The 22,923-nt window shown below is 40.7% G+C and overlaps 1 protein-coding gene across 3 annotated transcripts in view; it reads left to right on the plus strand.

The window, feature by feature from the left end:
- Positions 1-3,162: 3,162 nt before the first annotated feature.
- The window catches only part of TMEM260 (transmembrane protein 260), a 45,462-nt gene continuing 25,701 nt past the window's right edge, over positions 3,163-22,923 (plus strand). For all 3 annotated transcript variants that reach the window (XR_010921132.1, XR_010921133.1, XM_067554840.1), the window contains exons 1-3: positions 3,163-3,338; positions 10,762-10,793; positions 11,547-11,698. Coding sequence is in view for 1 of the 3 variants with exons in the window: in XM_067554840.1 (XP_067410941.1) it covers positions 3,194-3,338; positions 10,762-10,793; positions 11,547-11,698 (329 nt within the window). In the remaining 2 variants the exon portion in view is untranslated. The remainder of the gene's footprint in view (positions 3,339-10,761; positions 10,794-11,546; positions 11,699-22,923) is intronic.

Consider the following 22,923-nt stretch of genomic DNA (forward strand, 5'->3'; position numbering starts at 1 on the left):
TTAACGTTATCTCTTGATGGGCAAAAGAAAAGGTTTAACTAAAGGTTTGGGCTAATTGAATAATATTTCAGTATTTTCTTATGTAAAACTGGTTCTGGTCCATTGTTTTTGTTTATTTGCAATAATTGTGCTCATTCAACTTTGTAATGACACTGCCATGGGTGAACAGAATTTGCTTTAAGTATTATTCTTCCCTTTCTATCTCCTGTCTCCTCTAAACTGTGTCTCTCAGGGATAAATCTGCAATAGACCCTGGTAAAAAGAACTAAGTACATAACCATTTTTTGAGATGTGTTCTCAAGCTGTGTTTTAAATTACTTTACAAATTCCTGTTTACTTTCTTTTTGCCTGGGGTATTTTCTAACCATGTTGAGAGAAAAGTATGAAGGTGCTTTATTGTAACACGGGAAATAAAAGGAATAACCTCCTGTTAAACACAAACGCATTCCATTACCAATATAGCATTCAAACTGTACACACCAGAAGTATTTACTTTGCTTATCTACCACTAGAGTATGCTCTAGTGCCACATCCAGAATTTTTACCAATGTGTATAGCACAAGGACATATATCTGCAAAGGTTGTCTTTGTGCTTTTTATTTAAGTATTCTTTTTAGTAGAAATAGGCCCATGTTCCAAAGTGCAAATCTAAACTTCCCTGAAATCCAGGGGGTTGGCTTGAGTTGTTCAGAGACAGTAAGATGAGTTCAAGGGTATTCAGATGAAAGATTGTGCTTCAGGCCCCTCTTTCTGTGCACAAACAAAAATGCGTTGGTAAAAATTGCACAGCTCATTGCACTGGTTAAAAAAAAGAAAATAGTCCTGCATATCTAGCTCTGGTAAAACTGAGAGTGACGTCTGAGAAAGAAATGCAAGATCAGGCACAAAGTCAAATTTCATTCATCACCACATTTCTGCTTTCTGAATCAAAATGTAAACCCACTCTCCAAACTACCTGTGCTGACAGTGAAGATGTGTTTGCAATTGAATCAGAGAAAGAGCCTCCCCCCTCCTCCCCACCTGTATTCATAAGCACACTGTTCACTTTGCTGCTAACATCACATTGCAGCCAAAATGTGTGCAAGAACAATGATCCTTCTCATTACTGCAATGACAGTGGTTGGCTGAGGACGCAACTTATCTCCCCATCCAGTAACATCTGGAACCAGCCAATGAGTTCAGTATGTTGAAGCTCACTTGGTGACCAGGGAGCCAGACAGTAGTATCACTTGTGGATGGAAGGCAGCCATTTGGTCCCATCAGCCTACTCAGCCAGTGTTTATATGCTGGAATACTGGTTCCTTCTAACAATTTAACTTCTGTTTGAATACGGTACAGCTGCAGTTTCTTTTGCTATCTCTGCACACCTGTGTAAAGAAATATCTTCTAAGTCCCCTTAATACCTTTCTTCATTTCAATTTATGTCCTCTTGTTTTTCAGCTGGTTATGCTCTAAAATGGTCTTGTAGTATCCACTTTCTTCTTGCCCCTCAGAATTTGATACAGTATTTCAGTCATGTCAACCCTTAATCTTTTTTTTAAATGAATGCAAACCTAATTTTCCCGACGTCTCCACTTAGATATAATCCATAAAACTGTTTATCATCCTCGTTACCCTCTTCTATACCTTTTTCATTTGTATTCGAAAGCCTTTCTTTAATCTGCCTCAATACTGCAGGTATGGCCTCGCTAGTCTTTTGTGCAATCCCATAATGATTTTTGCAGATGTGTTTTATTCTTCTATTGATACTTCTCAGTATTCTGTTTACTTTCCCTACCCACACAGTGAGCTGGTGTTTTTAATATTCTGTACGCTGTAACTTGCAATCCTTTCCTTGATCAGTGTTTTACAACATATCCCCATTCAAGGCATAAATCCTTCTTGTTTGTATAGCACCTTCACTGTTCAGTGGGTAAGATGCTCAAAACACAGACCACATAACAAAATCTTTGCTCAAAGGTACTGATTCTCCATCTGCTTACAGTGGTGCAATATCACTGATTTTACTCCTGATTTACACAGATGTATGTCAGACGAGAAAAGTCTACCTTGTCTGTCTAAAGTTGTGAACTGTACATATAAGAATTGGAGTAGCATGGGGCAGTAAGAGCGGTAAGCTTCATACAGCTGGTGTTTCCAAAAGAGATTTGAAAGAGGAGCAGTGGGGATACCCTTAGTGTATGTTATGTGGGAGTATGTTCCAAGATTAAGAGGCATCATGAGAAGTCTGAAATCAGGTAGGGGAAAGACGACGAGTACAGGAAGAAGAGATGTTTGGGTCATGGGGAATGGAAGGGAATCAAGCTGTGGTAGGCAGAATCAGAGCTCTGGAGCACTTTAGAAATTCAGCAGGCGTTTGTCAGATATGCTGAAAACCAAAGGATGTTAGTGCAAAGACTCAAGAGCATGGGTTTGACTCTGCCATTGCGGGTGAGGGGCAGGCCTGTGCTGGTGTCAGCTGGGCACAGCTGGGTGTAAAGCAGGGCCCAGCTCAGCCCAGGGCAGGAAGAGCGGGCAAAGCAGCTGCCAGGATCTGTCCACCAGCCAGGTGCAGGTGCCAGGGGCAGGGCCAGACATGCCTCAGAGGTGACAGCCGAGCCCCTGTGCATGACTGTACCCACAGCACCCCCCATGCATCCCCACCCTTTGCCCTGAGCTCATCTAGCTGCCCCCCTCTTCTTGTCCCCCTCCCCCACCTGTCTCTCCTTGTCCCCCTCCCCCCAGTGTCTTCCTCCCCACCTCCTTCCCCCCAGTCTCTCCTTGTCCCCCACCTCCTTCCCCCCCCCGTCTCTCCTTGTCCACCTCCCCCACCTCCTTCCCCCCAGTCTCTCTCCCCTACCCATCTCCTCCCCCAGTTTCCTCCGTGCTTCAGCCTCTCCCCCCCCTTCCGCAGTGGTTTCTCCCGCCCGCCCCCACCACCAGTGGTTTCTCCCGCATGCAGTACCTTTCACCACCCGAGGGGGCGCCGAACACAGGGAGACAGCGGCCTCCTTTCCTCCCCCCCACCCATGCGCTTCCTTCTCCCCGCCCCTTCCGACTGTACCAACACTAAGGGGGGGGGGAGTGTGTCGGGCCACAGCGCCTGCTGCCCTTTGCCCCGCTGCGGGCCACCCCCGCGTGGCCTGCAGCAGTGGTAGCGCCCGCCCCGCCCCGCGGCTGTCCCGGAAGGAGTGGCGCGGCCGGGAGGCGGCACATGGCTCCTCCGCTTGGCAGCCACCCCGGGGGGCCGCGGGGGCCCCAGCGCCGTGGAGCGGGTGGCTTCGCCGGTGCGCTGGGCGCCGCCGTGGCTGCCGCCTACGCGGCTACGCTGCCGCCGTCCGTGCCCGGGGGAGACTCGGGTAAAGTAGCCAGGCCGTCCCCGCCCCCCCTCGGGGCGCAGGGACCCCCCCGCCCGCAGCGCCCGGGCCCGCTCAGCGCCTCGCCCTGCGGAGGGGGCGGGGCCGGGAACCCCTCCCCCACCTACCCAGCTGGGACTCCTGCGCTGTCACTCAGCGCCCCCCGCCCCCCCGCAGGGCATCCCCGGGGGCGTGTCACTCAGCGCCCCCCTCCCCCCCCGCAGGGCATCCCCGGGGGCGTGTCACTCAGCGCCCCCCCCGCAGAGCATCCCCGGGGGCGTGTCACTCGGGCCGGGGGGGGGGGGGGGGGTGCTCTGCTCTGCTCTGTGCTGCTCTGCTCTGCTCTGTGCTGCTCTGCTCTGCTCTGTGCTGCTCTGCGCCCTTTCCCCGCCCAGCGCCTGTGTGGACTCTGGGGGGAGGGCGGCAGGCCTAGGCACAGCCCTCAGTCGAGCTGGGGCGACCAGGAGACCCAGAAGCCAAGGAAGGACTTGGGGTCAGCAGGAAAGGGGGGGTGTGGTCCAAGGGTCAGAGTCAGGGTTGTGGAGGGGGAAGGGCCGAAAGAGAAGAGCGGGATGTGCTGGTTCTGGGGGGGTGGCACAGGAGAAAACGGGGGTGCCGGTCAGAGGTTCAACCTCCCTCACACAGGGGGACTGGGAGCAGAGACCCTGAACAGCAGCTGCTGCCCTCCCCAGGGACTTGGGGCAAGAGCGAGTAAGGAGAGGCTCACCCCAGCAAGTGAGAATTGAGGGGCGTATGGGCCAGCCATCTCCCTAACAGGTCCAGGGGCCCTCCCTGGCCCGGCCCATCTCCTCCTCTCCCCTAGCCAGGCCATATTGAGCCCTGACAGAAGTCTTAGGAAGACTGCTGTCCATCCAGCCGCTGTCCATCAACTTGTCCAGCCTCTTCTTCCCTCTATTCCCGGGTGGGTGGTGTTCATTCACTTCCCATGTGCCCCGCTGATGTGCTGTACTGCAGTGGAGGAGGGTCCTGAAACCTGTAGGGACCCAGCTTACTCTCGGAGGTTTATTTTGGAGCGACACCCCCAAATCATGCCGATTTCACATGGCGTCATGTTTCGTGACAAGCGTTGTGTGTCGGTGTCCTGCCTTTCAATTAGGGAATTAGAAAGCTGCCTTGGGGGGAGAATTTGTGTCCAAAGCCAGCCCTGGTGTCAAGCAATATGGGACCACTTGGGCTCTTACTCTTTTGGACACGTCTGGCTACATTTGACATGGCTGTGCATTGACCAGTCTGACAAGTCCTTTTAGCAGTATAACCAGGGGAAGGTGGGAAGCAAACTGTTTCTCCTCCTGACAGTAGGAAGGGAAAACAGGCTTTCCTCCAGTTCCTTTGGGGGAACTTGCAAATTGCAAGGCAGGTCCTGCTTAAACTTCTGGTTTGCACAATGCGTGGTCAGCTGCAGTTTGAGTTTGTATGTGTTGGGTGGTAGACTAATTACCTAAAGGTACTGACAGATGAGCTGCTTTCTCTTTCCCAGCCCCCCAAAGAGTTGAGCAATTTATTCAAGTCTGTGCCTCAACCTCTGAATCCAAGAGGTTCCTTGTCCCTGTTTAAACTGAAGTTGCCCCTTGTTGGTAATTGGGATTTAATTGGAGTTGAAAACCAATTAGAACTATATTTTAATTTTAAATGATACTTTTCCAATTTTTTTCCCTAGATGTGGACCATTGTCTTTGATTTCTTTAGTAATGGGTTGATAGTTATGCAAAGTACAGTATTTCCTGCTTAATATGTGGATGTGTTATATTGGCAGTATTGTACAAACAAGTTTAAGTTAATATACATTTAGCATAACTGTGCATACACTAACAGAGTTGAATAGTATTTCAAGTGATAGGTACTAGATTTAAGGACAGTGGAAAGCAGAATTGTTTCATTTCACATAATTCTTCCTAATAAAGTGCACATTTGGGTCTCCAAATACATTAAATGCTTTGTAAGTGACCTGGCTGCAGGGCTGTAATTATTATTATACCAATACTTAGAGGTTCCGATGAGAGCTGGGCCCGTATAGTGCTAAATTCTATACCTCATAGAACAAAAGATAGTTTCTGCCCCAAATAGCTTACAAGCTACGTTTAAGACAAGATTCAAGAAGTGGGTTCAGCAAACAATAGGAGAGTGAAGGGAGAGACAGAACAGGATAACTCTCATTTCATCGGCTAGCTAGTACATAACTTGATGACTTCTCATTCAGTTAAACATTTTTTTATTTTTAAACATCTTCCTTTGCCTATTTCCATTTTTAACCATATTATTGGTTACTATGGGATGAACAATATATTTGCAATAATTACTTTTCCATCTTCTAAAATCACCCCTGCTGGGATACATACCTAAATTAACTTAGACAGTGCCTGCGGCTCATAGCTATTATGTGTGTTTACAGTTTGTGGAACAGTTCTGTGCTGTTTTGATTGTGTTCTTGCTAAGTTTTTTTTTTACCCAAGATGCAAATAAACATAACAAGTGTGATATATGTGCACTGAAGGGAAGACAAGAGGTAATGGGCTTAATCTGTGGCAAAGAAGATTCAGGTTAGAGACTAGGAAAAACTTTCTAACTATAAGGATCGTTAAGTAGTGGAATAGATTACTTAGAGAGGTTGTGGAATCCCTGGAGTTTTTTAAGAATTAGACAAACTCCTATCGGGGATGGTCTAGGATGGTTTACTTGGTTCTACCTCAGTGCAAGGGGTGGACTAGATTACTTCTTGAAGTCACTTCCACTCCTACACTTCTATGATTCTACGATGCTTCCTCCTAATTAAACCATAACTTAAAATGAGCTTAGTTCTTTGGACATTGATTACATCCGATGGGATAGTGTATGTTAAAAACAGCAACAACAAGGAACAAGCAGGCATGTACCATTCAGCCCTCAGACCTGTTTGCTTGTATGTTGTATTCATTTTATCCACCCCAGGTCTTTTTAAGTTGGTGCTATTTTTATATTGTAAACGTCTCATGGGAGGCATTGTTGTCTTTTTGTTCTGTGTTTGTACGGCTCCTAGTAAGACCTGGTTTATGATTGGGGTCTGAAGCTGCTACCGCAAGTCTGCTGATAATAACGTAGCATATTACGAGTGCTAGTGTGCTATGATGGGTCACAACAGCACTGCCCAGGTTAGCATGGTTGGTTGACTCTGATCACAAGAGGCCCCGAACGTTAATGAGAAGGGTGTTGCTGTCAAGATAGTTGTAGGGAGTTCAGAGGATTACCTTTGATACGCTGCAAGAGAGACTCTGAAAAGCTGGTCTCTAATAGATACCAATTGAAGTTGTGAATAAGGCAAAGACATAAGTGATAGTCTTCGCATGTGTTGTGGGGTTTGAGCAGTCGCAGAGACTCTGAACCACCCTGGCGTTGGAGCCAAGCCATGCTTTTGAAGTGGCAGTTAATGTGAGGGGTGCTACTGTAGCATGCCTTCGGATAGCCCTGTCCTATCTGTGCCCGATAGCCTCTTTTCTTTCCTTGTCGCTCCCATTTCATTCCGAGTCAGCAACCAGTTACACTGTTAGTGTCTGGAGGAGGGGGGGTTGCAGCTGGATTTCGCTGAGGCCTAGGTATTTCCAACCCCTCTCTTCCTAGCCTTCCACTTACAATATTTGAATAGGTGGGTCCAGAGTTCCAGCACTTCCACACCACATCCCACTGGGAGGATCATTTTTTTTCCTTGCAAAACAGTGGCAGATAGTGATAAACTATAGTGTTCTGAATCAATAAATGCAGTACTACAGTCGTGATAAACCCTTCTGCTGAAGGACCAAGTCAGTTTCCTTCCTCCCACCCCTGGATAAAGGACCCCTTTGTAAATTTTGTCCCTGGGCATCTGGCCTCTAAGACCTTGATTCTGCAAGCACTTAACTTTAGTCTTGGGATTAGTTCCATTGAAGTCAATAGAATTACTCGTGTAAGTAGAGTTGCACATGTGCTTAAGTATTTGCAGGATTGGGATCTAAGATCATATATCTCTTTGAGAGAGAGCCTAATATTTTCAAAACACTGTATTTTTTTGAAGAAATTGTCCATAAAGTGTTGTAGTCATCCTAAAATATAAATGCCAAGAATGATGTAGAAATTTTCAGTGGCAGATTTCTCATAGTGCTTTGCCATTGCTGGCATAATAATAATAATAATAATAAAAAAAAAAAAAAAAGAGAGAAAATAAAATTTCCAACTAATTTGAAAACATCTGCACACATGAAACCAGCTTAAAATGGATCAAGTAAACTCAAACTGAAAAGAACGGTTCTCTCTGTCTCAGCAGCAGCACCAACCTTGATTGAGGATAAATCAGTTTTATTCAACTGTTTAGTTTTGCATCCTGAACAACTTCAGTGGGAAATCGAGTTAGAGAACCAAAATTGCATTTACACAAAGATTTTTGAGGAACAAACTCTTAAAATTATATTCTAAAACTCACCGTTTTGTCCTCTCTTTTTAAAAACCAAGCTCATGTTCATGTCCTGATTTTATATCCGTGTCATATATATCCTGTTATGTAATAATAATACTTAACGCTTATATAGTGCTTCATAAACACTAACTAATGCCTGTTATGAGGTAGGTAGTTATTATCCTCATTTTACAGATGGCCAGGGAAACTGAGGAAGAGAGGTTAAGTGGTTAATGATTTACTCAAGGTCACAGAAGGAGGCAGTGTCAGAGGCCAGATTAGAATCTAGTTGTTCCTGCCTCCTTGTCCTGCGTGCAGACCTTCAAACCACGTGTCCCTAGTAGTTCCCTTTTGTATTGTTTCGTTTTTCAAATGAAGGTTTGTGCAGAAAGTGTCTTAGAGGTTTTGGTATTTGTTCCGATTAACACTTTTTAAAAAGCTGTGTCGTAATGCCTGAAAATTGACAATGATATACGTTCTATAACGTTACACAGCTTTTCTTGGTAGTTTACATATACATTGTCTTGATGTTGTTCTTGTCCACAGTATGGATCAATACCATAGTAATATGTATCAGCATAATAGTGCATAATCTTTCTTGTCAGTAATAGGAATCTTAAACAAATACATTTCCCAATATCCTAGAAAGACTGAATTGAGTCCCTAGCCATCTCTCAGAGACAGTTCGTGATGCTGGTTTAGATGTTGCCCTGTTCTTGGCTCAATCATACAGGGGTTGTAGCTTTGGCTACAGGTTAGTGCAAAAATTGGCAACTGCCAAGTCTGTTGAGACTGATTTTACCTGCTGTTAATCCAACAGGTTTAGTATGGACAATTCAGCTTCCTTAGCAGCTGTGCAGGTATGCAGTTGTTGTAGTGCTATTCAGGGGGTTCCTTTATTAGTGTGACCTTTTGCCACATTCACGGTGATTGCTAATTCTGATCCTCATGACTCTGCCTTCCAGGATGGCAGGATGTGCGCCGGATGTTCATACATTCCTACTTTGGTTACAAACGTAGTTGCAAAGGAAAACAAGGAGCACCTTAGACGTTGGTCATAGTCAAAATTGGGGAATCCCTTGGAACAAATTACAGAGCTTAGCTTTGCTAACATGCCTCAGGCTGTGGCTATGATACCTTATGGCCAGTGCTGTCTAGACTGGGGCTTGCACTGTGCTTTCCAGAATGCCTTAGTCTTATTGCTGAGCTTGCACCTCGAGGTGTTTCTGCCTGGTGAGATCTCTAGTAACTTTTATGGAACAATAAAGCCGCTGAACCTATATGTATGGGTTCACACTTGTGAAATCCTGTTGCCACTGAAGTCAATGGCATAACTCCTGTTACTTCAGGATTCCACCCCAGGTCTCTAAACCCACTCCCAGCTCTACCTGCTAATTCTCTGCAGAAGAAGAGAGACAACCCTGGTTTAGCAAGTTGCAGCTAGGTATGCACACTGTTGAGTATGCTTTGGTTAGCAAAAATGCTTAGTTCCTGTGTGTTGCTCATTTTCATGCAGAATCGAGGCTTGACTGCTTCCCTGGCTTTATAATACCTTAGAAATGCCATAGCCACTATGGATGATATTAAATTTGGAGATGAGCAAATTCCAAATCCCAGCTGTGTTTTTGTAAATCTTACATTACATGGAAACTTTCCCAAAATAGGGTAGTAATAAAAATAGCACTTACTTCATAGCAGAAAACCAAGGACTGACAGGTTTTTATGCTAGCAAGGGCTGTCCCTGGGGGTTTCTCAAGTGCTCTAGATGAGATCCCTAATTTTACAGCAATGGCTAACAGGAATTGTAACTTGACTAGCACCTCTTTTTCTAATTGTGCACTGAAATTGTATAGTTTTTAAAAATTTCTTCCATAATTCTTATCTCTGTTGGGATACAATAAAATAAAGAATGATTTGCAAACTAAAAAAATACTGTTGTAATATACCATTAGCCATTTGTACAGCAAGCAGCAATGCAGTTCATACTATGTCTGTGTCATGTGTCATTTGGACATACATACTGTAGGCACAAGCACTTAAAATGTGTATAATAATGACCAGTAATATTCAGTACAAAAGAGAGACTGCAACACTCTATTTAAGAAAGGGAATAGAAATTCAAGACAAGAATCACATCACTGACTTAGAATGCCAGGTATCAGACTATCCAAAGTGACTTAATCTTTGATATTCCGTTTTGTGATGGAATATCAGCCTTGACTTTGAATTTCATGACTTCGTGTGTTGTAGCCTTCATGTTGTTTAAATGTATTTGTGTGTTGAATATGTTTAATATATATGACTAGATAATGTTTGTAAAATGCTTTAATAAAGCATTGTAGAAATGCTAAGTATTATTAGGCTAACTCAATTCTTTGTTGGCTTTTTTTTTTTTTTTTAGTTGCAGAAAAATACAAATAGAATATAATTCTAACTGTTATATAATGAAGATGTCGCTGAGTCTGATATACCCTAGCCAGGAGCCTGGGTCACTTTTAAAATAAATAATGTTGCAGGTTCAAATTCCTTCATGTTACAGCTGCTCTCCTGAATAAACTGACACATACACAATGATTATTTTACCCTATTTAAAAATATAAAGCTGTATTTTTTTCATGAGAAATAACCAGGTTGTTAAGAGACAATGCAGTGCAAACTGTACAAACTTGTATGTTGTTTTGCTTGAAAATTATTGAAACAAGCGGTCTCGGTTTAATTTTTTTTTTTTTTTTAATAATGCCTGTTACTTGAATATATCAGCCTACCTATGTGTTCACTTATCTGTCCATAAGAGTCTTGTGAAAAACATACAAAAGATATTTTGTACAACGACATCAGAGGGAGAAAATATTCTTAGAAAATTTCATGCTGTTAAATCTCTACAGATTTACAGTTTTATCCAGTCAAATTAATGCAAAACCCCAATGCAAGCATTTGGATTTTGAAAACTTTGGAGGAGTGTCATTTCCTAATAGTAATTATTGGTTTTACATTATTTTTTCACAGGGGAGCTGATCACAGCCGCGTATGAGCTTGGAGTAAGTATTAGTTTTATTGTTTAATCAATGCTCTCATTAACAGTTTTAGGAATTAAGGAAGTTTAATTAAGCATGGAGTAAAGTAGATTAATTTATTTTCAAACCACAGTTTTTACTAACTTATAAGTACAGCACGCGACAATTTACTTCAAGTTTTAAATCCAATTAAACTAAATTATAAAGCAAAGGCTTTACTGTATATACAGTAGCTGGCTTATTATCAACCCAAATTTTGTATAAGCTGGGGAGAATAAAATAAATCGGGTTAACAATTTTAATAAGTTTTATTATTTAATAAACTTTATTATGGTGCATGATCCCTTTAGGCAAGACCTTAGGACTGTCAGCATGGTGGTAATCCGATAGCAGTGTGGTCTTTCAACTTGCTAACCAATAAAATAGTTCAGAATCTGCTTTTTAAAAACAGCCTATTGAATGACCCTAATATACTGTGACCCCCGACAACAAGCAGTTTAAGAAATCATAATGAAATGTGTCACCTCTTTTCTAAGTGAGTCATTATTATGGGTGATGTGTGCACGCAAATCCACTAAAGAAAATATTTACTAAGTTAAAATTGGCACAAAAAGATTGTTACAGAAAAGCTTTGTTCAAAGACCCTAGTTATTGGTGATAGACCCTAGTGTCTAGTACCAGGCTAACAAAGGAGATACTTCTGAAATAGAATGTCATTGCTGTTTTTACTTCAGCTGTATGGAAACTTTTGTGAACCTATTACCGGTTTGTCCATAGGTTGCCCATCCTCCTGGTTACCCTTTGTTCACTCTGCTGGCCAAACTGGTAATTGGTCTATTCCCTTTTGGTTCCATTGCCTACCGAGTAAATCTTCTCTGTGGCTTGTTGGGAGCAGCTGCAGCATCTTTGCTTTATTACACAGTTTTCAGGTAAAGTAGTTGCTAGTATTTGTCTTTTTTTCCCCAGCTCTCTTCCACATCTCCGAAAGTTGATTAGATTACCCAGCCATACCTCCTGGCCTTTTAAACCATAATTTTCCCCCTTAAGTTTTGAACTGTAATAGATTCATCTGATGAAACTAACAATAATTGAATCTAAATTTGGCCTTGGTCCCGTCACAAAAGTTATTTTTTAAAAAAAACAGCAGCAGCAGCAACCCCCCCTTCTTACAAAGGAGTGACAAGTTTTCAGTCTCATTATTACAAATTACTGATCAGTTTAACTAACCAGAACTAATGAAGTTTGTCATTGTATAAAGATGCAGATGGTCCGTTTAAATTAACAAGATGAGCTTCACCTATTGGTAAACTGTAAACTTAATTTAATTGCTTATGGTAGAGGTTATGCCTGTCTGTGGTACCTGATCTGTCTTCATACCTGTACTACGTTCTAGTTACATCACTGTAATGGATATTCATTCTAATTCTGAATATGTCCAAAAAGTTAATGTAAACAGCAAAGATCAATATTGGCTGCTCCATCTATTATAGTGGTTTGCTGCTTTCTCCCAGTGTGGGTGTTGTGGTCTGCAGGAGAATTGGAACCTTCTAACCTCTCCATTTTGTCTAGACCTCTAACCCTGTAACAAGAAAACAACTGGAATTGCACGTGGTTTGGGATTTTGTTAACCCTGGTTGTCTTTGATGTGGTAGTTCCTTATACTCTTAACCTTAGCCTGACCCATATCGGAGAGGATTATGGCAAAAGATACAAACAGTTTCTGATTCTCTTTTACAGAGAAAAATAGGGCATATTTCATGACTTGAAAATGTTACCAAATCGTATTAGAATGTATAATACGTTCTTTGAATGGAAGCACAAAATGTACTGTAAATATATGTACTGAAATTAACAATGGACTTGATCCTGTGGGAGATAGAGTACCTTGAATTCTGACAAACTTCAATAGGTGTTAAGAGCTCTCAGCTCCACACAGGAATTGGACCTGCCATTAGACAGGCTCTGTTTTATTAAAGAGAAATTGGTATTTTAACATAACGTACAAACCTTAAATCAAATGTGGACCTTCATACATGAGTTCATACTGTACTACAAAGTGCATACCTATATATTGAAATATCTTTAGCAATATTATTTGCTAGATAGTTCTCTATAATAGTGTATAAATAAAATTTAATTCCATTAGTTTTACCCTTAACTAATAATAAATGGAGTTAAACCAATGTCTCTGATTAAAAGGTTCTCAGTTATTAACAGCATATTTAGAGTGTAAACTCCCAGGGCAGGAATTGTTGTATCTCTTTTATGTGCAGCACCAAGCACAGTGTCGGGATAAAATATAATAATGCTTGAATTAATTAGTAAGAAGAACACTTTTTGCATGCTCTAAATTTTTTTGATTGACTGTTGTTATAGTTCTTCCTGTTATTACTGTTATCATTAAGGATCTGCTCTGGTTTTTAGTTTATAACTCAGATGTAATTGGTTATGTGCTGCAACATGGCCTATGAAGCCTTGTAATTTTTTCTCCCCATAACTAAAAAAAAGTTATCTTATAGGAAAACAATGTTAAAATAGTAAACTAGTTTAGGGTGCTTTTTTACTCTTAAAGGGAAACCTAGGATTCTAAAATTAATTTTGTTAGTTCAGTCTTTTTAAAAACTTGTTTAAAAAAGCAGCAAGATCCCCTTGAAATGGCCAAGTCAGCAATCAGTCATAATCTTGTGTGTCTCTGAAGTAACTTTTCATAACTCTTAATAACACATCTGCGTTAACAGCATGTATGCTCAGCGGTGCTGAATGATCAAATACATTTTGAGGCAGTTGTGTCAAATATATTTCAAAAGTATGGTTTAGTATTGTTTTTTTAAATCAACTCTTTGTGCCTAAAGACGTATTTATTTAACAAAAAAGCTGTTGCTGTCTGGGTCTGTTACACATTTTAAAATGTTTCTGAAAACGTCCTGGCACACAATCTACTTTAAAGGCTTTAAAATATTACGGGTTGTTGCATTTTTCTTTTAAACCAGGTTTTTAGGCACCCATGAGCTCTCTAAAAGAGTGTATCAAATCGTTATGCATCTTTGTGCCTTAATTATAATTTAGCTGATTGTTAAGAGGCTTCTGAAAACAGGGTCAAGAGAAAAACAGCCAAGTGCTCATGCTTGCCGTAGGTATGCTGCAGACGTTAATATGAAAATATGTAGATGTTAAGAATACAAATAATTGATGAAGTACGTATCCTTTGGGAACAACGCAGTTCAAGAGGCAAATCTCTCTCCTCAAACAATAGACAGCCTTCAGAAAGGAGCAAGCCATCTCTATGGAAATGGGACTAACAGTGCCCTATTGATTGAGTGGAAGAAGACATTATACAATGTCAGTTGGGTTGTTACAATTTCATTTGTCGTGTGACCTGAACTTAACCTCTAAAAACCTTTCTTCTGTGAACGTAAAACCACCAGCAGGGCATGTTTGCTTATACACCACGACAGTGAAGCGTTGTTTTTTTTATTTTTGTTGTGTTTTGTTTTTTTCCAGCGTGTGTGTACTGGAAATGTATTCTTTTAGCACGGTTATTCCTTTGTCAGGCATTTGTATAAGAGATATTTCACAAGTTTATTCATTCACAGGTCAGAACAATTTATTTTCATGTTTAATGAGAGGCTTTTGAGTCACTGAATAGTGGCATTCTTTCTTATTTAAGAGGACATTACAGTACATACAGGATTAGTGTTGAATGGTGTTCAGTACATTTATTCTTTAAACAGATTTATACTTCTACCAGGTAATTGTTCACATGGTGTTCTCTCTGCTTACTGCTGGGATAGATATAAAGGACTCCTGTTCCTTTTTTACCACAGGTTTTGTTTCTTAAAACAAAGGCCACTTGAAATGTGTTGATGTAAAAAGCTGTTTTCAGTAAGCAAGACTTTTACTGAATGAGCAGTTTACTCTTTAGAGCTACAATTGCAAAATATCGTTTTTCCTCTTCACATTTCTTAACCTACTGGTTTTAAGGTCCATAAAGTGGCATTTTGAAAGACTTCTCTTAGTTAGACTGTTGATAGTAGAGGCCTAGAAGTAGAAATAACTTATTAATTTTTGCTATGTGATACTGAGAAACTATATTACAATTTCAGTATGCAGAAAGGATGAATGATTCCTTTAATATTTATTGATTTTGCAAAACAATTTCTTGTGTTCGTATAATATGATTTCCAAAGTGTAATCTTTTGCATAAAAGATGCATTCTCTATTATGGAGAGAAGTTTAGTATTATATATTTCATTGCATTAAGTGTATATTTTCTATGCATTTCGTAGTTGGGTATTTTAATTTATATTAAGTAGCATATTTGGCATGTAGTAGTCTTTAAAGAAGCAGCTATACTTGCAGTTGCAGTACCACAGTAAAGTCATTGTTTCAGAAGTGTCTCTCAAGTTTTGCAGCTTCATTCTCAAGGTACGTTGCACTATGTGAAATTCTTTAAGCTACTGAAAAGAGAAAATCTGCATTAACTCACATGTGAAACTGAACAGTTGAGATTTATTCGGCGAATGTTTCAAAATCTATGTCAAATGTTAGAATAATGTGAAATTTTTGCAAAATAGTTCATGCTAAATGAAACTGTGGCCATTCATAAAAATCTGAGACAAAGTCACCACCCAAGAAAAGTAGCGCTTTATTATGAAATCATTTTTGTATTATGTAGATGGAACCTAATATATGAAATGTTCTGAGGTTTATTGCACCGTATTTTATGTTCTGGAATTTTGATCTGCAGTTGGAGAAGAAGTCTTGCAAATCTTGTGTGTTGGAAAGTTAGCAAGTTTGTGATCTTTGTTGTGCTCTGTGAAGTGCACTCATGGTTAATGGCAGAAGCGAAAACTGTGTGTGAAAGTTATCTTGCACTTTTGTTACCAGAATATGTTGCTCCTTTAAAACAAAAACAGGGCCATAAGGCCATCAACTATGGGTGCTTCACGTATCAGTTTGCTCTGGCAGGAATGGTCACAGAGTAGCTGAATGTTTTCAATGGAGTTGAGAGGAGACCTAAGTGTGAGAGAAAAGTGTGCCCTTATTGTACGTGAAAGTTAACCCAAAGGCATAGAAACTAAGCAGTCATATACAGTAGCAAGAGAGAGGTTCATTTAATATATTGCCCTTACAGTACACGGAGCTGATGAAATTATATTTTAGAGCATTTTACACATTTATGTTTTGATTATGTTCATTTTCAGACAAATTGACTTATCAAAGTTTCCATTACAGGTAGCATAGGGATCCAGGGCGATTTCAAATATTCCACAGCTATTCTGCAGAAATTTAGTTTATTAACCTGGAGTAAGCGGGGAGTATTTTACTCCAAGCAGAGAGCCTATTCTTTTCAATTGTTACACCCTTGACCACCGACCTATTCAGCAAAGAACAGGAAATTAAAATATAGTACCTTAGAGGATGAGGAATCTTCTGACTAAGGTATATTTGGATTTTCCAGATTAGAGATTATTTTAGATTATTGCCATTATAGCATAATATGAAAATCTTCAATTTCAAAAGCAGCTGTGCATAAGTAACAAGTAGTTACCAAGTTTTAATGGGGATAGAAGAATGGAAAGTACTCAAGTATTAATTTCCTTTTAGAAGACTATCTGCCATGACCCTTGGCTAATTGATCATATATTTTCTTTCTCATACTTGAAATAAAATTGCATTGAGTTCAGGCTGTTTAAGGACATTAACAGATCTGTTCATTTGCATTTTGTTATAAAGTAGGCACATTAGAAAAAAGCAGGGCAAAACTCTTTTTTTTTTTTTTTTTTTAAAAGACTGAAGAGTCTTTTCTGACAGCTAGTCAGAGTTAGAATTAGTTCAAGGAAATGTTAATAATGCACTGCCTAGCTTAATCCCTTTGATATCACCAGGTACCCTCCTGTTCATGGGTTAATTGCTTTAAAAGCGAAGGCAATATTCTGAGCGGTGGGCCGCTTCACCTTTTCACAGCTGTTACCATTGAGTGACAACTAAATCCCGTGTGTAAGATGAGGAAGAGCTCAATCTCCAATTGGGAGAAAATTTATGTAAACCGCAATCCCTTCAGAATGTGCGGAAGTCATAGACTTTCTTGATTTACTCTGCTTTTCCCAGAAAGCTCTATTGTTCACTTTCCTAAGTCCCATCAACCCTTTGTAGCAGAATATCACAGCGGCAGCAGATAGCTTGAAATATATAAATGCTATCATAGCTCTGATTAATAGCAGTGCTTATGAGTCAAGTCTGATAACAGTGCAGCTCTCCACTCAATTTCAGATACTGCTAATGGAATCTGTCTTCTCCAATTGTAATATGAGAAGGCCTAATTTGCTATGGAGCTTGGAGCTGTCACCAGTAGGGGATTGCGGGGTCAGATGGGAGCTGCCAGGTTTTTGCCCTGCAGCTTGTATCTCTCACTTTGAATAGAGCAGCCCCCTGCCTGCCAGTTAGCTGATAGGCCGCCATGGGGTTTATGCCACTTCATACAATAGGAAAGGGCTACATAGGCTGACTTTATAATTGTGAAGCGAGCTCATATTTCCACAGCTACTGTGCTGCATAATTTCTAATAAGTGGTTTTAACAAATGTCAGATTATGAAAAGTTTCTTCAATTACAAAAACTTATAAAACATTTAAATGGCTAAATCTGTTTCCTACCGAGTTTCTGCCAGTGGAACTAGACACCATTTATTATGGCTGCAGTGATACATTTACATATTTTCTAAATATTTTTTTAAAATTTATTAATCATATAATAGATCATTCCCCTCTGATTTTTAGTGACTTGAAATACCATTCTTATAGCTTGTATAATAGAGCGCTATTAACAGTGGAATAGTTTTCTTTATGAAGTTCAGCGTAAGTGCAATTTATTGTACTGTTTCAGTTAATACTGCTCATTAAGTTGCTCAAATATAGTTCATGTCAAGCCATTGATTTTAAGCATTCATCTGTCTTATTTCTTTGGAAGTTCATGTCTGTAATAAACAGGGCAATTTTGGTTTTAATAATTATATATGCCTCATTTATATTCCTGAGGGGTGTGAAAAGTTTAATGTAAACTAGTCCTTACCCATGGGCCTGATCTGCAAACATTTACTGTCAGTTACAGAAGTCTGCGGGACTGGGCCCCTAAGGCCACAATCCCTGTAATGTGATCCATGCAGGCAGATCATTCTGCCCATGCAGAGTCCCAGGGACTGCAGTACAGCTCCGCTTAGATGTCCACTTAAGCAAATCCAGTTGCAGAATCAGGGCCTATGGTGGTAGCCGTATCTCTCATCCTCTCTCTATGAATAGTACCTCGAAGCCCACTGACATTACTAAAACTAATTCTCTGTTAAGATTTGCATAATAAAGTCTTGTCTTCCATGGTATGTAGCCATACCTGGGTTAAAAACATTCATTCCAGGCTGAAGGTCCTTGTTGAATCTTTATGTTGCAGTGGCAGCTAGAAGAAACTGTCCACCTATCTAGGTTGTGGGTGTTCTACCATCATCACCCTGACTTTGAAATATTGTTAGATAGGGAGGAGGGGTTGGGTTGAGGAAGGTTCCATTATGGAAAACTTTGCAAACCCATAATCTAGATATTTATATGGCCCCTATCACTTCAGTACCCAAGTGCCTTCACTATGATATCTGACCCCCATTGTGTAAACACCTCCAAAGACCTGCTCTCTGCATTGAAGACTTTACATTCTAAAAATTTGGAATAAAATGCCTTAGTTCCAAGGTGTCTTCTCTTTTTTTCATTACAGATGTTGAGGTTGGTCTGGCCATTTTTAAGTTGAAGTAGGACCAAACATTGAGTTTACCCAACTGTTTTCCATTCTTGTAACTCAAAACTATGAGCAGTGTATTTTACAACAGCATTTTTCAGGGAGTAGCCCATGAGGCAAGCTAATCAGACTGTTGACAAGAGGACAGGTTAACTGGCCTTAAGCACTGGTTAATTCCCTGGTCACAAGGAGATTTGGCATGCCATGTGTAAGCCTGCTCTCTGATCACTCTTACTGTCGTAAGCTATTGTCTAAAGCAGGGCAATGCCCTTTGGGCCTACGCTGTCCATCAGGGTTTGTGTGACTGCTTTTAAAATAGCTGTACTCTTCCTTTTGATGGCCCATAATGGAAATAACCTGAGCTGAGTGTTGTGTTGGAAACTGAATTTCCTTTGACGGACGCACAGAGTGTGAAATCCTGACCCTGCTGAAGTCAGTGACAAAACACTCATTCCTTGGGACCAGGATTCCATCTGGAGTTCCTTTTGCTGTCAGTGGGTGACATATTGTGCATATTGAGGACATTAATATGCCCCTTAGTTCCTACATTGCGATTTACCCTCTGAGGCAATGGCTGAAGTTAGTGTGTCACAGGTGAAAAACAGTCCTCACGGTATTTTTATCAGCACAGTCAGCAGAGGCAAAGGTTTGAATATGTGTCAGGATTAAACGACCTGTTCAGCTCTAGAGACCAAACGTTAGAGCAACACTGAGAAACTTACAGTGCCCTTATTTTATCTGTTCTAAATACTGGAGTTCATTGTCCAGTCCCATCTATGCATCACCTTTATACTAGTGCTACCTTCAACCAGAATAACAAAAATCGTTGAGGGTCTGTGGTTCTTGGTTGAATACAGAGAAGTCCTTTCTTCTCCTGCGATGACCGGCAGCTTTACAAAATAAAAAAGTAGGGGACAGTACGGATATGTGGAGGGCAGTGAGGAAACTCTGTAAGAGTTGGTTCATCTGTTCCTCTGCTAGCAGTGTGCTCTGCCAATGTGAAGGGGTTCTTTTGACCTTGCTGAATCAAGCATCACCTCAGGAAGGGGGAAAGGAATTCAGTATCATAGAGTCACCACTTCGGTGATCCTCTGTATTGTTGACCTGACTGGAAATAACGCTGTGGGTTGGACAAGTTTAAGGGTATACAATTTGGACAGTCAAAAAGCCCAAAACCAAAAACAACCACTGCTGTTACCACAATAATCTCCACCCCCCTTCCCCCACTCCCAAAGCCATATTGAATAATTAATGACAAATTCTGATGCTAGAGCACTCAGACTAAACTCATTTAATTTTGTTTTTTTCAGTGCTAAGTTATGTTGTGGAAAACTTTTCGTTTTAAAACGTGATTATAGTTAAAGTGACTACGAAAGTGCCATTGTGGTTGACTTTCACTTGTGTGGTTTCTATATCAAAAGATGTTTTTTCTGAGTGTCCGCCCTGAAGATTCAGCCTGAGATCTGAAACTCACGCTGTGTTCTTTCTGCCTTTTATTTCTTCCTGAGCAATAGATTTTTGTAGTCAGAACTTAAGTGGCAATTCAGCTGAAGATACTCGAGGAAGAATGCAGTCTGGTTTAGTATTCCCTACAGGATCTGTTTTGGCTATTCAGTGCTAAGAGCTGTAGAAACTTGCTTTTGTCAGAAAGTAAGTGTGACTAGAAGATGCACGTAGCAGACACTCAAACAGGGAGGAGCTGTTTTTGTATAATCATTGTTATCGCTATAAGGAAAGTATTTCTAAACTCATATTTCACTTTAATTTGCTTTTAAAGTACTTCTTATTTTAGCATTGCAATGCATAACAGTTAAAATAAGCATGAGGACTTTTGAGTTGCTTCCATTTTTACTAATGATTGGGAAAAGAACATATCCTTTTTTTTAAAAAGAAGCACTAAAGAGTTAGATGGTGTTTGAAAGAGTGATGGTCCAAATATTTTAACTGAGGAGACAAGCTCGTTGTCTGCTGTTGGTATAATCAGACCTTCAGCTTGCATCTGTTAGAATTAGGGAATCTACACATGATACATTCATCTGGAACGGTTGGGTCATTAGCCACCATGTCAGACAGGAAAAAGCTCCAGTTCTGTGGTTCCACTCTGTCTCTCTCCTTATTTCCCCAGTCCTCCTCTGCTTTATGGAGGTGAATTGCATGTACGCCCTTCTTCCTTTGTGGCTGAAAGAGAAAACAAAATAGTCAAATAGGAGAGAAGAGGCTAATAAATCCAGGAAGGTAGGCAAGAAACGTTTCTTATGGAGTGCCACTTAAACGCACATCTCAGACACACATCTTAAGGGTCTATCTGTTCTGTCTGTGCTACTCTGCATTAGAGTCATAGCGTTTAAGGCCAGAAGGGACCACCAAATCATCTAGTTTGGCCTCCTGTATATCACAGGTCACAAAGTCCATCTAGCCACTCTTGTGTCCAGCCCAACAACCAGACTTAAACCAAAGAATTAGAGCCCTCAGGGGGCTAAACTATTGTGCGCCACAGAGGGAGGACAGGAGGGACCAAGGTGCATCAATGGCAGGGAATTTGTCCAGTGTGATGCTCTAAAGTTCTGCTTCCAGCAGTCTTGCTTCCAAGTCTGTATCTAGCTGATTGGCTGGGGAGCTGGTAGGGGCTCCTCCCTTTGGAAAATCAAGCCTTAATTGCCTCCCATAAAATCCGTAGGGAGATTGCTTCAGTGTCACTTATTTCAAAGCATAGCTGATAAATTGGACACCAATGCTTAGCGATTAGGAGGGGAATCTTTACCTGGGTCTTTGATATCCCGTGTTTCTAGCCAGGTATAAACTGATGCATGTTCTGAAATAAGAATTGTGCCCATCTTAGAAGCTGCAGAACATTTTAAGGCTTGTTTCAACTTTTGGAAAAATCAAGTCCATTCTAGGTGAGGAATCATGAACTTTAGAATAGAAAGTAAAAACTGTTATTTTTATTACAGTCGCAGCTAGAGTCCCCAATCAAGGGTCAAGGCCCTATTGTGCCGGGTTCTGTCCAGACAAGTTAATTTTTTTTTAAAGTGCACCACTCCACACTTCACAGTCTGAGATAAGTCTCGAACATCTGAGTTTAGCAGCTACTGCATAAGTTTTAGTTCATTGGCTAGAATATGGTTTTATATTTTTTTGTCTACCTGGAAATGGGTTGTTTGATCTAATTTAGGTTTTAAGACAGCATTGAAATTTCTTCCAAAGAACAACCTATTGCTTCTAAGATGAGAATAAATTGGTAAATAAATGTGATAGGAAATTTGTCTCACTCTTTGTTTTACATTCAGAAATAGATAGCAGGGTTATCTTATTGTTTTATTTTCCAAAAAAGATTCCATAGTGGTTTAGAAAGGTATTTCTTTGGAGCCAGAAGTTAGTGGTTGAAATGAGGATTTTAAGAAGATCCAGCCAAGAGAACATAGAGACACTGTTTAGCAATGTTGCTGGATCACAATCTCCTGCTCTTACTACGTTTTCAATACCATTGGGTTGTGGAGAAGTTGGTTTAGGAGTAGGAGCGCCCATTGGATAGTTTAATTTCCATAATCTTTCCCCTTTTCATTCCACTTCCCCTCTGAGTGCCACATCACTTGAGTATTTGGGGAGGAAAGCAAAATCATTAAGTCCTCAGAGCCGAAACTTTTCCAGGAATTTCTACCGATTGTCCATGTGATGACAGCCAGTGACTCAATGCTTCCAGATTGGTCTATCAGAATCGCAGGGTCAAAGTTAATAGAGAAAAGTTCAAACTTTATTTAGTACCATTTCTATGTCTGTCAAATGACTTGCAATTTTATTATATTGGTGGTGGTAGAATACCTTAATTATTATTTTCCTTGACTATTAGTAGAATTGCATTATATCTGTTAAGGGTTTTAAATTGCAGATCCACTGTAAAAAGGCATTATGTAAAATGGCACTTTCCTGTTGTTGTTGTTCCTGTGTACTTTATTTTGTATTATAATAGTGACTAGAGGCCCCGAACAAGTCCCCTGGGTGCTGTGTGCTCTGCACACATAACAACAAGACTGTTGAAGGTCCTGAGCCTGCAGAGATCTCACTGTGGGCAGACCCTCTGCATCTGTGTGGAAATTCATTGACCTTAATAGAGCTCTGCAAGGGTTGACCCACATGGACCTCATTGCAGGACTGGGACCCAAAAGGACAAGACAGACAAAAGGTGTGAGAGAACTCCTTTTCTGCCGAACAGAGATGCTCTTTGTGCGTATCTGGGTCATATCTGCCAACTTCAGTGACAAAAATCCGTTTTTCTAGACTCTTTCTAGTGCATTGTCAACGGAATTGTTTACAAAGCGTTAGTCAGTTACACCCGTGCAAGCCAATTGAAATCACTGGAATTACACAAGTGTCACCTG

The sequence above is a fragment of the Emydura macquarii genome, unplaced genomic scaffold (assembly GCF_026122565.2).
Source record: "Emydura macquarii macquarii isolate MOO-44397 ecotype Brisbane River unplaced genomic scaffold, CSIRO-AGI_Emac_v2 contig_1551, whole genome shotgun sequence".
Lineage (NCBI taxonomy): Eukaryota > Metazoa > Chordata > Testudines > Chelidae > Emydura > Emydura macquarii.